This window comes from Hydra vulgaris, chromosome 10 (genome assembly GCF_038396675.1).
Source record: "Hydra vulgaris chromosome 10, alternate assembly HydraT2T_AEP".
Classification (NCBI taxonomy): Eukaryota; Metazoa; Cnidaria; class Hydrozoa; order Anthoathecata; family Hydridae; genus Hydra; species Hydra vulgaris.
In genome coordinates, this window is record NC_088929.1 from 21,605,571 (window position 1) to 21,623,862 (window position 18,292).

The 18,292-nt window shown below is 28.6% G+C and overlaps 1 protein-coding gene across 1 annotated transcript; it reads right to left on the minus strand.

Moving 5' to 3' along the window:
- Positions 1-1,433: 1,433 nt before the first annotated feature.
- LOC100199105 (neuferricin) lies at positions 1,434-17,613 on the minus strand. The gene is made up of 4 exons (XM_065807490.1): positions 17,458-17,613; positions 16,849-17,180; positions 16,310-16,706; positions 1,434-1,739 (listed from the first exon to the last, which is right to left on the minus strand). The coding sequence occupies exons 2-4, from the start codon at positions 17,162-17,164 to the stop codon at positions 1,574-1,576; spliced, it is 879 nt and encodes a 292-aa protein (XP_065663562.1). The 5' UTR covers positions 17,165-17,180; positions 17,458-17,613; the 3' UTR covers positions 1,434-1,573.
- Between the last annotated feature and the right edge of the window lie 679 nt (positions 17,614-18,292).

Below are 18,292 nucleotides of genomic sequence, written 5' to 3' on the forward strand. Positions count from 1 at the left end.
ATGAATTCACAATTATTTCTGATAAAAGTTCTTTGCCTGGTGACAATTTTTTACGCTGATTTCAAAACTGCTATCAGATTTTTTGTTGCACGTTTTTTATGATGAAAGCGTATATGCTAATGATTTACGATAATAATGTAGGTAAAGTACTACTTTTTTCAACATTTTATTAAATTCGTCTTATGTATTTTATTTATAAACATTTAACATATTTCGTTGATTAAAATGTTTGTTTAATTATTTGAGACTATTATCGCACGTGTGGCAACACGCAAAACAACTTTCTGCATTATGCCAGTCGCTAGCGTCGTGTGAAATATTACTTCTTTTGCTTGGATCAAGTAGCATGCCTCGAAAGAATTTTTTTCGAGGACACATGTTGATAAGCTTTTTTTAAATCAAGAACTTGGAAGCTTGGCTTGCTTTTAACTGGATATGTGCAACCTTTCTTAATTAGGAAATAACAAGTCACATGCATATGAAGATGGAGTTGAGAAACTCATTTGTACTTATAAAAAATTGGATCGTCGAATCTCTTTGAAAATGCACTTCCTATCTAGATTTCTATCCCTAAAATCTTGGTGCAGCGACAGAAAAGAGGAACCCTTCATAAAGAGATTAAATCTATGGAAATTCGTTACCAATTGTTTTGGAACCAAAGCATGAAGGATGACCATTAAAAGTTTTAACGGAAATTGTACCCGATTATTTCCTAAAGCTTGTGATAAGAAAAAAGTTGAATTTAGTTGACCAGTGTTTTTTAAAACAAAATGTTTTGGATGTTATTTGAAAGACAGAAGCCACTGGAGGGTGTCTTCAAAATATTTCCTAATAGAGGCTATTAATGGCTCCAGTCTGGCGGCAATCGCCAGTTGAGAGGATGAAGTCAGAATACACAGCTGCCAAAAATAAATTTGCAAAAAAAAAGTGGAAACAAAGTCGCTGTTTAATAAATAATCTCGCTGTTTAATAACTCTGCATAAAAAAGTAGTCAGGATTTAAAATTTTAAAAACAAAAGTTGTTACGTTTGGTAAGAATTTCGAAATCTTTGCGAATAAGATAAAAGCCATCGACACTAATATCGAAAGATTTAAAATTAGTTTCATTCTCGCTACCTTACCTAACGTCGTTGTATCTTACCAAAAGCCCTCTACGCCAGTCTATTAGATGAAAAAGGGGCGCGACGCTGCAAACAAATATAGACGCTAGCCAAAATTTTCTTTTACTGTAAAGTCTTTTCCAAGAGCAAGTCTAATTGACAGTAGGATACGTAGCAGGTTATACTGGGTCACATGTTACCATTAACAGAATATTCATGATTCTGACCTAAACTTACAGAAATGATATAAATGCGCAACATTATGTGTTTAAACCAATATAAAACAAGGATGATTTTGGAAAAAAAAAGTAAAAACCAAATATAAAAACCGCATTTTGTTACAAAATTTATTAAGTATTTTCTTATTCAAAAATTCTATATAAATAATATTTAACAAAAGATATACACATACATAACATATAATATTTAACATAGAAAATATCAAATTTTAAAATATCATTTTAAAAATCATTTTAATCAGAAATTTTGCAAATTGTTGCATACGGGTCACATCCAGTGTATACTTTAAATCTCGGATCGTTAAGGTGCTTTTCATTCACGCATGCACATCTATAACTTGTCTGTCCTGGTTTAAAAAATTGTCGAGGAAAGCCTATCCAATCACGTGATATGCCACCACTATATTTAAAGAAAACAATTAATATGCAAATCCGTTAAAAACCGATTTATTTATTCATTCAAGCATCCATTCGTTGCTTAAAGCTAAGAAAATAATAAAATAAAAAAAAGATTAACTTGTTTTTAAATCGTATTGACCGAAAACCAAACCAAAATTAAATCATATGATAAATTGGTTTGTAGGTTTTACATTTTTAAATAAGTTTAAATTTTTTTCTATTTATTTTCTAAGTGGTTAAGTATCTATTACCTATAAAATTCTTAGCTGTCTGACGTTAAGTTGTACCTGATGTCCAAGTTTTTTTTAGTTTTCATTAACAATTAATAAAAATATTTTTCCTCTAAATAGTCCTCTATTTTTCCTCTAAATAGTAATAAATTAATTTTTTCTTTAAATAGTGATAATTTAATTTTTCCTCTAAATAGTAATAGTTTAATTTTTCCTCTTAATAGTAATAGTTTAATTTTTCCTCTAAATAGCCATCTAGACTATTTAGAGGAAAAAGAATTTTAGGCCAACTTTGTAAAAGTTACAAAAAAGATTATGAGTTATCAGCTGCTAAAAACATCTAAATAAACTTTAGTGAAAAAAAAAAGAAAACATGTTAAAACATTACCACGTGGAGGTTTGTGTTAAAACATGTTAAACATTACCACGTTGCAAGTTTTATTTAGACCTTAAAGACCTTAAGCATGATAACCTTAACAAAGCCCTAACCTTAAAGCCCACTATAACAAAGCCCTAAAACTTAGAAAAAAATTAACCAGGAAAATGTTTACAATGCAATGCAAATTTTTTTAAATTAATAGTGGGTTGCCCAACCCCTAAAGAGCAGCCAGAGGATGACAAAACTTTCTCCAACCGATATATACAAATGCTTTTAAATAATGTAGGTAGACTGTGAAGAAAGAATGGGTACCTGAAAAACACTTGTTCAGTACATAAATATTATATTTTAAATTTTGGAGTTGACCAACCTGGAGTGAATGGTGACTGAATGTCTCTCCACCAGATCAAAAGTTCTACCCAAAAGATCTTAAACTTCACTGGTTTGGACACATATGTCAAAGAAAATTGTTAATCTTTCAAGAGAACAAATTGCTGTTCTGTTTGCAGTGACCTTAAAGTCTCATTAAGTTTGCAGTGACCTTAAAGTCTCCTTAAACCAGAATTTTTGTTAAACATGTTTGAGCTAAGCTTAGTCCTCCTCAAAATGTTTCAAAAGGCGCCTAAAGCTTCCTGTTATTTGGAAAATTGATTCATTCATTATTGTCATTTTATGAGTACATTAGATAACATAAAATAGTCATTTTTACGCATCAAAATTATAGGATTTATGTTCTTGATGACTCTAGATCTCATATCATGCCAAAAATCTGCCTCACTGAAAAAAGGCTACGTTTTTGTTAGAATTGGTGGTGTTACAGGAGATATTCAAATTAATGATAGATTTTCACAGCCCTTTAAAAGCTAAATACCAAGAGCTGGAGCAAAAGCTTATGATGGAACAATTAAATCTTAATCCCAAGAAAATTCCATAGCCATCAAAGGATTACATGATGTAAATGCTCTGGGCAGAAGCCAAAATTATCTTGTTTGAAAGAGTTTTTCCTCTGTGGGTGAAAAACTTTAAGCATTTCGAAGAAGCCTGATGCAAACCCTGAGCCAAAGAAATTTCAAAGATCTCTAGGGGCTAATTACACCTCCTAAAGGAGTGAAACATAAGCAAAGATACAAAACTAGTGAAACAGAGCTGCTAGATGAATTATTTAATTGTAAAGGCGACTAATTAGTTATCAATCTATGATGATGAGCATCTCTCAGATGAGGAAAATGATGCAAATGTGGAAGCAGGTGCTATTGAGAATCAAAATGAAAACAGTTACCCTTAGCTCTTCCAACATTTTATTAGGTGATTTATATCAAGCCAATATTGATTTGAGAAAAAAGTTTAAGTAATACATAAACATCTACTTGATTCATTCCACATCTTACAAAGATTAAACGATGCTACAACTCAACATACCATAAAGAGATATATTAAAAATATGGTAAACAACAACTTTGATTAGATGCTGGTGATTTAGAGTTAGGGTAATTTCATATAAAAGCACTCAAATTATAGGAAATTTTTGTTTTTATATGCAATTTAAATCTTCATTAGCATTGAATTGACAGTAAAATTAGATCAACATGTCATCTAATTGAAAAAATTAAACAGTATGAAAAGTTATGCATCCATATATCTGCTTTTATTGTCAGATGGTAATCTGGAAACAGTTTAGGCAAAGATCATAAAAAATGCAATTAAAGAATAATGAAATTTTTTGATAAAAGTTAAGTTAACATCACTTTGCCTAAACTTTGAGGACACGCAAAATAATATTAGAAGGTAAATGCAAAAGAGAAAACTTTGGCTTTTTAATTTTGGTTTCTATGCAAGCTAAACTTGACCAACTTTTACAAGAGGTTACACATTTACCTGCTCACTCCACAAAATATCCCAACCCTTTAACTAAAAATGAAACTATCAAGAATTGTTCTATGCAATCATAATTGATACAACAAGCAACACCAGCTGATATCATACCTAGTTTAGATTTGAATTCTGAAAACTGCAGCATAAATGAATCTTTTCTTGAATCTTTCGGTTTTACAGATACAACTGCTGTATAAAGCAAAATCTGTGAGTTATCTGACTATGCAAGGCCTAACTCTATTGCTACAGCTTTTGAATTGGTAAATTATGAATAAAATTTGAAGCAATTTTATTATAAGGTTTTAAAAGGAAAAATATTGTAGAATGTATGAACTGAAAATTTGTTTAGGGAAGGGAAGAGGATATGGTAAACATGTACCATTCATATTACAAACCAATATTTCTACTTTTTAGGTTCTCTTTAATAAAAAGTGTTGTTTCTTTAAGATTTCCATTACTTCTTTCACTTCAACTTCATTCACTTCAATTACTACACTTAAACCTAAATACATGTTGTTAAATGGTGAATTTCTTTATTATAGGAAATAGCCAAAAATATTTAAATACCTTTCTATTGAAAGGTATTTAATCTTTTGTACTATTGATTTTAGGTAAATTGTTGGTAAACATGTGTACCAATTGTATAAAATGTAGCAAAAGGGCTAAATTTAGAGAAGATGGGAGGTCAAGGCTATGATAGTGCCAGTGCAATGAGCATAAAGAAAAGTGGAGTTCAAAAACTAATTGAAGATATGATAACTACTGTACCTGTGCCATACATGTGCTCTACATGAGCTATACATGTGCTCTACTAAATAGTACTATTACTATTCTAAACTTGGCCAATTAAAGCCAATGTAACAGCCATAACATTCTTTGAACACCAAGTCAAATTTTCAACTTTTTGAATCCAGTTGGTCTTCTTGAGCAGATGATGTCCATGCAGTAAAAAATAGATATGCTGGCATTCTTAAAATCAAAATAGGTTGTAGGAATGATTCCGTTAGTCTTCGGAGTGCTATTTGAAAGTTTTAATTCATTTTATTAATTGTTATTTGGGAAAGATTACTTTGTGTTATTGATAAAGTCTCTGTCAAGCTCCAGAAAAATCAAAGAGATCTTTATTGTACTAGTTCACTCTCAAGAAGAACTTAAATTTACATGTAATCAAGGAATTACCTTTTAACTTTAATACACTATTAATATGTTCGCCACTATTAATAGTGTATTTAAGTTAACACTATTAATATGTTCGCCAACAACGATACACAACAAGATCAGAGAATTGGAAATAGCAAACTTTTTTTTAAGGTGACATTTTTTTAATCCTATTATTGACACTGCACTACATCTACTACAGTCACATCATTTCCGGGGCAACAAACAAGTTACTGATTTGTTAACATTTTTGCATCCTCAGTATCTCAAGAACTTGTCCCATACTGAAATGGAACTTGCTGCAACCAAATTTGTAAAATCATACTCTAATGATGTGAAAGACAATCTCGTACAAGAAATTCACTCATACCAAAAAGAATTACATGAGTATTTATTGAAACTAATTGCTTTGATAGCAGAATTAGCAACTGCTCTTTATAACTATTCTAATGTCTGCATCATATAAACGCTCTTAAAACTTGAGATTATCAAAATCAACCTACAGTCTATGATTTCTCAAGATCCAATTTCTGTATTGGTTTTACTAGCAATTAAAATAAGGAAGCTGCACTTTTCAACAACAACAAAAAAAAATTATAGGAGATTTTGCAAATAAAAAATTATGGGTCAATAAACTTGCTGAATGAAATGTTCCATCAGAAACATTTTTCTTATTGGATATTGGTTAAAAATAAACACTTTCATTGTAAATTAAGGTTGTGTTATGATGTTATACTTAAATCAAAAATTTTGAGTAAATTATAGTTTCATATGAGATTTTATTAGCAGACAAAAGCTTACAATTTAGGAACTTACTGTTTAAAGAACTTTTGTATAAAAGCTTAGTGCCTATACACATTTTTTGCTCAAGAGCCCCTGAGTCAGTTGCTTTGTCACTGTGGTTAATCGTATTTTATCACGACAAGCAATGTACAAATACTGCTATGAAAATATTGAAGGTATTCCTTTCATTTACAGTATGCAAAAAAATAATTGTACACTTAAAAAAAAAAATCATAATTTTAAAGATTGCATCAAAAAAATAGTTTTTCGTTAAAATATTTAAAAATTTTTTTAGATATCTTATCATGTATTGTTTTAAGAATTTATTTGTGTATTGATGAATTAATTGCTTTTCAAACCTACTGAGTTTTACACAATTGATCTAATGATGCATAAAATTGACTGCAAAAAAAATAATTGTACAGTTCAAAAATAATGTCAAATTGATCAAATTCCATGGAAATTAGTATTATGTAATGCATGGATAAGGAAATGTTATGGTTTGGGGTAGTATGAGTTGAAAAGAAGTAGGGAAATTTACATTTATTGATGACAAAATTGATGCTTCAATGTATTGTGAAATTCTCAAAGCTAACTTTAAACCATATACTTAAAAATTGAGAATGGGAAGCAATTTCATACTCCAGCAGAATAACAATCCAAATCATACCGCTAAGAAAACGAAGGTATACTTTGACATAAATGACATCAATGTTTTGGAATGGCCATCTCAAAGTCCTAACTTGAATTTAATAGAAAATTTGTGGTACATTTAGACGCAAAGACAACTTGAAAGAAGCTATAATGAGAGCATGGGATAATATAACAACAGAAGAGACCCAAAATTTGATCAACTCAATGCCAAATTTTCTAGATGAGGTCATTAAGGCTAAAGGAGGCCCACTTGATACTAATTCCCATGAAATTTGATCAATTTGACATTCGAACTGTACAATTATTTTTTTTGCAGTCAATTTTATGTATCATTAGATCAATTGTGTAAAATTCAGTAGGTTTGAAAAGCAATTAACTCACCAATACACAAATAAATTCTTAAAACAATACTTGATAAGATTTTAAATATTTTAACGGTAAACTATTTTTTTAATGCAACCTTTAAAATTATGATTTTTTTTAAGTGTACAATTATTTTTTTTACATACTGTATATATCATCAAAACTTCTTCATTAGTGAGAAACACTCTTAAGGAACAATAAGATACTACATATACCATAGAACAGTTACCATAAATTGCTATAACACATAGTTACCATAGTTGCTAGAACACGTAGTTACCATAAGTTTGTACCACTTGACTATTAAAAAGTAAAAAACATTTTATTATAATTTTTAAAGTCTTTTTAAAAATATGCATCTTTTTTATTGATAAACTTTACTCAAATAGATTTTTATTTATGTGTTATTATGTGTCAAAAATGTTATGTTATTTTTTTACTTTGAGTTCATATTACCTATACAATATCTTAAATGAAACATTTATTTAAAAAAATAAATAAAACTGGATAATTGTATGTTATTATTGAAAAGCCTAATCCACAATGCAGACATAAATTGAATATTGTGAAGAGAACAAGGTGGAGTTAAAACTTATTGAAAATGATAGAGAGAAAAAAGAAAATGATACAGTTAAAAATAGGAACTTAAAAATGTTTACAATATCACTGAACATATAATAATTATTAAAGACAAATGCCTAGACAAAAAAAAGACTGTAAAATTTGGGAAAAAAAAAATTGATTTTCTGTTAATTAATGAAATTTTATAGAAATTTTATATGAAATATATTATATTTAGTAAAGTACTAAGACCATAAACTCTCCAAATCTTTTCATAAACCATAAACTCCAAAATTGTTAAGTTAAATGGGGCATCCTTGCTGGTTCTAAAGGTAAATACTTTGTTTGCATGTGAAAAATATACCAAAATGTGAACTTGATGTTAAGTGCTGTAGGTCTTAAAATTACTTATCAGGAAATGAAGTCATTGAAACAATTGTCTGCAGCAGATAATCGAATGCAAGAATTGTCAAGCTGCTTAAAATTATTTACAACAGTATCTGACAGTGATCAAAAGTTTTTACAGACAGTAATAAAAGTGAACAGTCAGTTAATTTCAAATAGTGGACAACAACAGATAAAACTAAACTATTAAAAATAACGCTAACATTAAATTAATTCATAGAGCTTTTGTGTGTAAAGCTTAATAAAATTACTTCTCATTCATTTATCACAATATCACAATAAAGCCATTTAATGCATTACAAAAAGACAATAAATCTTGATGAGACCATTGTCGTGGCAGATTTTACCAAGATTTACTCTTTTTATCTATTTAATTTTTTTTTTTAATTTTAACTTTTTTAAGTACAACACGAGATAACAAAAAGCAGTGCTTCCTTCACAAAAAATTGAAGGCATTTCCTATTATTTCTAGATGACTTAAAACAAGATATCAATGAAGTTATGCACAAAACCATTCTTTATGTAAAAATATTCTTTAGCCAACAATAACAAAACTCATTACTTTTCTGATGGGAGGACAGTATAAAAATAGCAAACATAATTAGATTCATGCCAAAGTTTCTTCTGTTTATTGGATTTAGAGTTTATTTGCAACAAGCCATGGCAAAGCCCCATGTGATGGAATAGGTGGCTCTGCAAAAAACATTGTCGCCACTGCTAGCTTGCAGAGTCCAACCATATGTCAATTACTGCCAAAAGTCAATCAGTGGTATGATGTTTGTGTACATCACTGCTGAAGAAATAAAGCTAAAATAAACTATAATAGTACCAATAAACTTGATGATATATTTTCCATAGCAACCACTGTTATTGAGACAAGAAGTTTTTATTTATTTACACTTTCTCCTTTGATCATAAAGATCTTTGATCAAAAAGGAATTTAATGATGATAATTTTTCTCTGACTGACTTCCTCAATAAACAAAAATATGAAATTGTTTGGATCGACTATCATAATATAATATTGTAATATCAAGTTTGCAAATACAAGGAACTTTACTATCTTTTTTATTTAAACTAATTCTGCAATTTAAACCAAGGCTGCAAGTAACCACTAATTAACAGAAGTTGGGATGTTAAAAGTTAACAAAAAACAAAAATGAGAATTTAAAAAGAAGGAAGCTGACTGAACTGAAGACCTTAAAAACTGCGAATTGAGAAAATATAAAGAGATAATAGATGGACCTTAATAAATGATAACTTAAAAAGATAAACCTTAATAGAATAAAACCTTAATAGTTAAACCTTAATAGAAGAACCCTAATAGATTAAAACTTTACAATAAATTGTATATATGGTTTCCATGAGGTTAGTAGTGAATGATAATCCAAAAAGATGAAAAGTAAAAGACTCAGTAAGAATGTTGCATTGATATAGAAATATCAGGAATATTGCAATAATTGCAGTAAACAACTAAGGTTTATTTTTGGTTAAAATTCAAAAGCTGCTGCAAACCCAAGTTGTCACAGAAAAGGGATCAGACTGACCGACTACCTGTTTTTAATGATCAAAAAGTAATGACTTTTTGATCTCTGGAGTCTGGAGTATATATTGTGTCACCAGCCAACTCTTTTAATATTTTACAGTAAGATCTTTGACTATTACAACTTTTTAATTAACAAACTTCTAATATCCTACCTAGAGACTAACAACTTACTCTCTTATGATTAACACATACTTTAATCCTATCTTTCTTTGTTAATCCTTTTAATAAAATCATGATAACACAAGACCAAAGATGGAACCTTGTGGTACCCCACAGCTTCTTGAAATGAAGAAGAGTGTTACCCATAAAAGGGCAACTTTAATACTACAGTCAGAAAAAAACGATCACATGATTTTTGAAACACCAGTAAGCTTATGGAGAAAACTAGCATGTTGGATTTTATTTAAAGTTTTTAATATATCAAGAACATTTTTGATATACTACAGCCCTTGTCACACTGCTTCCATTTTATGTACAATAAAATCATTCTATAATATCAGTTAACAATAAAATCATTCTATTATATCAGTTAACAATAAAATTATTCTATTATATCAGTTAACAAGTCAGCAGTAGAAAAAGATAATAAAAATCAATCAAGAGTTCATCATTTTTAGAGAGTAACATGTTAGAAGATTAGATATTACAGGTTTGTTAAGTAAGGATTCAAAGACTTTGCTAATAACATTAAGAAGATTGTGCAATAGTTAGAGGGGTCAAAGTGATTTTTAAAGTATTAAAAATTGGAACCACAGATGCCATTTTCTAAGAAAAGGTATCTGTGGCAGGAAAACCAGATAAAGTTAGTGACTTATTAAATAGTTTAGAAAGTATTGAAAAGAGTTCTAGAGAAAACTTTTGTAAGACTATGACAAAGATGACAGAAATGTTGTCTGGGCCACAAGAAGTAGAAGAATTTAAGAGAAAACAACTTAAGCAATCGAAGCCAAAGTTATTCCAAAGATTAATCCACTGGGATTAATCTTTTTCTGGTTGACAGGAAAATATAAAAATAATTATTTTATTTTATTGAAAGATTATTCCTAAATATTGATTTTTTTTTCAAATCAGCGATTTTTGTGGATTATTATTATTATATTAGACTTATACACAATTAGGATATTAGACTTACACACAAAAATTGTAACATAAAATATTATGAATGCAAAAATTAGCTGAAAATTACAAAAAGTAAAATAACTTGAATAATAGAAAGTCTGGACAATAATTTGATCCTCTACTTTTCAATATTTTTCATTTCAGCCAATGTTGATTGGCAACCTTAATGACAGGAAAAGTGTGGTCAATAGAATTAAGGAATGAATTAGAGAAAAAGTTCATTGCAAATATTTCTGCTTCATCCTTGGAAGAAGTAATAAGATCAAACCATTGAATAAGAGATGGAATGTTAGACTTGCCTTTATAATGACACTGCTAAAGATATTTTTTAATGACATTGCTAAAAGATGTTTTTTAATAACATTGGTAAAGATATTTTTTGACATAAAGAATTATTTATTTCGATAATTTTTTACATTTATTGTCAGACACTAAGATTAATAGTTGACACCATCAGCTGGATCTTGTTTTGACGCCATCAGCTAGATCTTATTTTGACACCATCAGCTTGATCTGGATCTTGTTTTGAGTTTAAAGCTGCTACCCATTTTTAAAAAATCTTCTATCTGAATCTAGTTTCTTCCTTTTAAATAAGATTATTTCGATAACAATAGTTGACCGATAACTTTTAATAACTCGCTACTTAGGACAGTTTTGAGAGTTTGCTTCCTTAGCTACAAACCATTTTTGGAGTAGTGGGTTGTGGCCAAATCAGGCCAAAATATTGTGAGCATATTATGCACTTTAACAAATGGCAAAAAACGCTTCTTCAAGTGTTCTTATATTTTAAAATCCGTGTTCAAAGTTTTAGGAGTCATGTATGGTGTACTTTTCAAACCATAGGATCAGATTAGTTACCATATAAGGAACTTGGGAGCAAATTTCTAAGTTTTAATATAATTGAATTTTTTAACGACATCTATCTTTCCACTGATAAAAATATAGCCTGGTAATTACACACTAGATAATCAATATTGAGTCTAGGTTTATTGTCTGGTCTCGGTGGAATACCTTACAGTATCAACACCAAGATCACAAGATAATGGTATCGAAAGTATTGGTTATGTCGGTATTGTTTGATATCAGTGAAATACCTTACAGTATGGATATTGATACCATGCGATACTGATATCGAAAGTATCGGTTATGTTGGTATTATTAGATACCGATACTGATATCAGTAGTATCATTTGGTATCACAAATTTAGTGTTCATGAGAATTTCTATCTTATTATCATAATCAATTAGTAATTTGAGATAGTAAACTTATATAGTAACTGAGTTGAAGGAGAGAGTAGGAAGAACTGGGAAAATAAAAAATATTTCTAGAATAATTTATGATTCTATCCCTAAGATTGACATCAGGTTATAACAAAATATAAACTTTACAATACTCTATTTTTATTTTTAGAGGAACTGTGCTAATGGGATAAAGTGGGACAACCACGAGGTGAAATGGGACAAGCGAGTAATTAACAACATATTAACAGATTATTAATTAAAAACTATTAAATTCATAAACTTGTAATCCTTATCAAAATATTTAAGAAATTTCCATGAAATATTTACACAAAAGTGGTAGAAATAGGAGATTAATTAATTTTCTTTGTCCTACTTCACCCCTCAAAAAATCTTATCAAAAAAAGGTGGGGTATTTATCAAAAAGGTGGTTTTTACTATACGCAGGAAAACAAAATGATATTTTCTAAATAGATGGGGAAAAATCTGATTGTTTTACATTAGATAAGGTTGATTGGAGACCTCTCCTAACTGGAATTTTGGAGATGTCCCACTTCTCCCCGCTCATCCCTATATAATTGACTCATATAGTATAATAAAACTAGTCGCAACATTAATTTAATTATTGTGTGGTATCACTTCCTTAATTTAATTTCTTATCCGGTATTGTTATTTTGATTTAATTGATTGTGTGGTATTGCTTCCATATTTTAATTTTCATCTGGTATTGTTACTTTAATTAAATCTTGCGTGGTATTGTAGTTCTCCTTTGGTATAGGCTTTCATTATGTGTTTAACAACTAAATTAAATTACTACTAAATTTAACAACTAAAGTAAACTAATTATCATTCATTATGCCTCTTATAACATCGTTAACTAAACATTATTAACTAAGCCTCTAAAAAGCAATTTTACTTGTATTTTTTTAATAATAAGTTCAAAAGGTCACATCACACTTGAGATCTAAGTACTTTTCCTATCAAAGTTTAACGGCTTTTAAGTTTTCTTGTAAAACCACTCTGCAACTGATATTGACTTGCTCTTATGGAGCAAATGATAGATTTTACTTTATACTTACTTTTAAATCCTTTTTTTTCCACTTCTAGCTACACTTCTAATAGATTAAGTCTGTTTTTTTGCCCCAAAATGAATCCAACTCAGGATTGAGAAACACCAGTCAATTTTGAAATATCAACTCGTGATAATGAAAGATTTTGAAAAATCTTGAAATTTTGAAAACTTTTTAATCTTTTTTTCTATTTAGTATTTGTTTACTCATTTTAATCCAATGATAACCAATACTTATTACCATTACAATCAAACAACAATATAGCTTTCGTGTGCAAAAAAAAATACAATTGTAAAAATGGTCAAGTTTTCAATCATTTTTTAAACTTGAATTTAAATTATTCATAAAAAACTAAAATCTATAAAAGTATAATGAAGTAAATCTATTAAATCTATAATGGAGAAAACCAAAATTTCAAGTTGGGAGTTACTAGAAAAAAAAGGAATAGAGTTATAGAGCAAGGAAATGATTGACAGAAGATTTGAAAAGTTGTATGTTGTATGAGTCAGGAAAACATGAAGATGTGAGAGAGTTCCAAAGGGTTGAATTGCAGGGAAAAAACTAGATGAACAAAAGCTTTTAGAGATGCAGGGACAGATACAGTAAAGAATGAGACTTTGTTGAATGAAGAGTCAAACGAGAATAAATTTTATTTTTTATGGAACTAGAAATAATAGCTCCTTTGAGCAGCAACCATGATATTATTTGTAGAAAAAAAAGAGATGCAACTTTACGACATTGGGAAAAAAGCTCAAGCTTAGCAGATAGAGTGAGTCCAACTAAGTTTACAATGGGTTTTTGGATCTTGTCTAGAAGAGAAAGAGCATCATTAGAAGAACCAGCCCAAATATGAAAACAGTATTCCATACAGGGACGAATAAGTGATAAAGATAAGCACGATAAAGAAAAGCAACCTTAGCAGATGCTAATTTAGCAATTGATTGTATATATGGTTTCCATGAAAGGTCAGTGGTAGGCCATAATCCAAAAAGATGTAAAGAAGAGGACTCAGTGAGAGGGTTGCCATTTATTAATATAGGAATGTCAACAGTATTTTGATAGTTGTTTGTAGTAAATAGCTGAGTTTTGTTAGAGTTAAAATTTACAAGCCACTGTGAAATTAAGGAAATGAACTTAATAAATTAACTATTACTTGTTCATTTGAAAAATATTTTGAAGCAAAAGTTTGGCAACATTTTTTCTGGCAGTTTGTAGGTTAGTGAACTCATGATATCAGAACAAAAACTTGTCATGAGCATTTTAAAATCAAAAAATGACCATCAAAATATTTTAATTAGGTTATTGTCTCTACTTTTTTGAATTCAGCACCCTTAAAAATGGTAAGGTAACAATTTCACCATAATCTTCCCTTAGAGCTTAGATTACTTATTAAAAAGTACCATTACAAAATCTATAATGGCATATTTGAGCAAATATTGGATTTTAGGACTAGAGACAAATTTAAACAAATGTAAAAAAATCAACAAATAAAAGATTTGAAAATAACTAAATAACAAAAAACTTTATTTTAGCCACATTTTTAGATTCTCTTGAAAAAATTATCAAATTATCTTGAAATGGGTTGTAATTAAAAAAGTTGTGAATAAAAATATTAAATGGAATTTCAACCTGAGGTCATTTTTCATCAAATACAAAAAATCTAAAGCTTAATTTTTTGTAAAAGTCCTCAATTATGTTTAGTTGTGGAGGACAAGTTTATTCTTAGCAAACATAGAGTTTTGATCCAGAAAAAGGTATTAATTAACATATTGTTACAAAAGTACTCAATTTATTATACCTAAAGCACAATAATAGCAATATACTGAAAAACAACTATAATAAACACATATTATAATATGGAAAGCACCTGCAAAATTACAGAAAGAGTATAAAAGTATATCAACGTTAAAAATAAATCATAAATCGTAGGTAAATCAATTGTAACGTTTTACGTTACAATTGATTTACTTATAAATTTTGTTCACTTTTTTTTTTTTTAAACAAAATTTTTATTTATAAGAAAACTATTGATTGATACATATCAATTACCAAACTTATTGATCTTAATACAATTTTCTCTTAAAAATTTAGATTAAAAATTTATTCTTATTTTATAAATATACTTTTTTTATAGTAAAAAAAAAGCTAATTATTTATTTTTACTGAACCTGTCTGAACTGAAAAAGCATCATTTTTAAAAAAATGTTTAGACCAGGTTTGGGTGTAAGTCTTTAATTACTAAGCCAAATTCCGGTCAAGCCAATGCCCAATCAAACTCCAGTAATCAAATAACAGCTAATATAGATGTGATTATTACTTTTAAAAAACAGTTTATACAATTTAATATTTTATGCTTTTATATCTTGGAACGTTTTAATAACTACCTAATCAATGGGTATCAGCCTATTTCTCTAATCAGCATTATTATTGGCAAAGTATGTTGGAAATAACTTAAATTAAGTAAAAGCAAAATTGCAACAATATTAAAAACTACAGCTATAGACAAAATATCTAAAATATAGTTAACTATAGTCAAATTATCAAAGTATCTTAATAACCTGAAATTAACTTATACATTTTTCAAACAACATCATGTATATCTTTCTCTATTTTCATAAAATTTATCTATTTACTAAAAATTAATTTACTTTTGAAAAACCTTTGCAAGCATAAAAACAAAGGACACTAAAATGATGGTAATAAAATTTTTCAAGTTATTACGAAAAAAAAAATTTTTTTCAATGTTTTTCAAAATAACTTTTTATAAATCCAATATTATAAGTTAGTATATCAACCAATAAACTGTAGATAAACAAAGTATTCCATATAGATAAAAAAAATTTAAGTATAGAGTTAAAAGAAAATGTAAAAAAAAAAAAAGTTAAGTAACTAGATTTAAAAAAACAAGATTCCATTTTTTATTTAAAAAACAAGCCATACACTTTTTATTGGGCTAAAAAACTTACAAATATAAGTGTAAAAAAAAGTGAAACTTCTTCAGTCTTGTGGCTAATAGGTATGACCCCCCCCCCCCCAAAAAAAAAAATCTTTATAGTATTTGCACATTTTCCTTAAAAAAAAATTAGTAAAGAGCCCCTATTTCTTTGATCTCACCCCCCCCCCCCCATTAAAGGAAGACGGCTCTAAACTCATTGAATGTTGATTAATTTTTAACTTAGTAAAAAAATATTACCTAATTTTTGCACACCATACATTTGTACCAGTCTCTGGTGTCCATTTAGAATTGCAACTAGGAAACAATTTGCTTTCTTCTTCATCTAACAACTTGTTCTTTTTACCTTTACTGACACCATCATAAAATATTTTCAGGCCTTCTTTCTCCATGCCTTCACTATCATAAAAATAACCATTAAGCTTTCCAACATATTTATATTCTTTTTCATACAACTCCAGCCAATTTAATAGGCCAAGGTAATCATCTGGGTTCAAATTATCTATATTTTCAACCAAACCAGAGTCAGAAAAATCTCCTGTAACAAATGCTCTTGAAGCATCTTTTCCTGTAAAAAAATTGTATGCTCCACCTTTTCCATAATGTTTGTAACCTTTGGAAACATCAAAAACTTTACCTAAAAGTAGAATGTAATTATTAGGTTTAATAGGCTAGTAAAATTAAAATAATAGTTTAATAATAATTTAAATAATAAATAATTTAATAGGCTAGTATATTAAAATTTATAAAACTTAACATATCTTTCTTCTTAGTCTTACCTAAGATTGATATATATAAATCTTCTCCAACATCACCCCTAAACTTAGAAAGTTCTTCTTTTGACCAAATTTTTGTGTTATCTAATTTTACCCATCCTAATTTATTAAACATATATGTATGAAAACTTAGATTTTTAGGAGAAGACAAGTCGAATTGTTTTATTAAATGCAAAAAACCATAGTTCATATCAATTGGTAAATAAATCGCAAGAGCTGCCACAACAATTGCACAATAAAATAAAAACGTGGATAATGTTGGGCATGAATAAGTTTTTTTTACTGCAGGTTTTTGTATACCATCTTCAGTTGTATACATTCTTGGGAAGGTGTAACTGTAGAGTACAAATTTAAATAATTAAATATACGATCAGTATACATTGATACGCTTTGTAATAATACTATATAGTAGGTATGTGACATGAAAATTTTAAATTAATTAAATAGCAGATTGTTATATATCATTAGAAAGGCCTTTAATTCAATTTTTTAAAAGTGAAAAAATTATAAAAATCGGACAATTCTATAAAAAGTTGTACTTGGTTAAGTGACGAATTTCTGATATATGGATTTTTTAATTAAACTGAAGCAAAAAAAATATTTTTTTTTTACCAAAATTATCATAACTCAGTCAATTCTCATCAAAATCCTTATATCTTGGTATCAAAAAATAGGTGCCAGAGTAACCTACAAAATTATAACAACCTTTAACAATTGGGCGCACAAAGGGGGCAGCAGGCGCACATAAACGCCATCTTTACGGTCAATAAAAAGAGATTTTTATTAATAAATAGTGTTTCTGTGTCATAATTACATATATATATATCACGGCTTGATCGGTGCCGGTCTTTGAGAAAAGAATATATTATGAACACAACATGGCGCGAGAATGTAAATAAACGTGCGAAAATAAAGTTTTATAGTATTTATTTATTTTATAGTATTTTATAGTATTTATCTTGTTTAATCTTGATATCTATTTATAAAAAATGGAAAAAAGTGGTAAAGTTGGTGTTTCTCTTCCAATGTTAGATTTAGTTGTAGGTAGGTATGCTACATTTTGCACCTGGATTGAGAAATTTTCTTCAGAAACTCGAAATATTTATGAATCATTAAGTCTAACCGAAGATGAAAAAATAGACCCTTCTGTTATATTCGAGAAAATAGAAGATTTTGCCAAGGGTATTATTAATGAAACTTTGGAAAGACATAAATATTTTAAACGTTTTCAAGAAGTTGGTGAGTGTTTTAATGACTTCTTGACAGAAGTAAAATTATTAAGTAAAAACTGCAGTTTTTGTAAAACAGCCGATTGTCTTAACAGTTTATAAAGAGATTAAATTGTATCTGGGATACGATGTGACAAATAACGAAAAAAATGAGAGGTTGATCAGCAAAACAAAATAAAAAAATTTTCAACCTTGCAGCAGCATTTAGGGGCATTGTA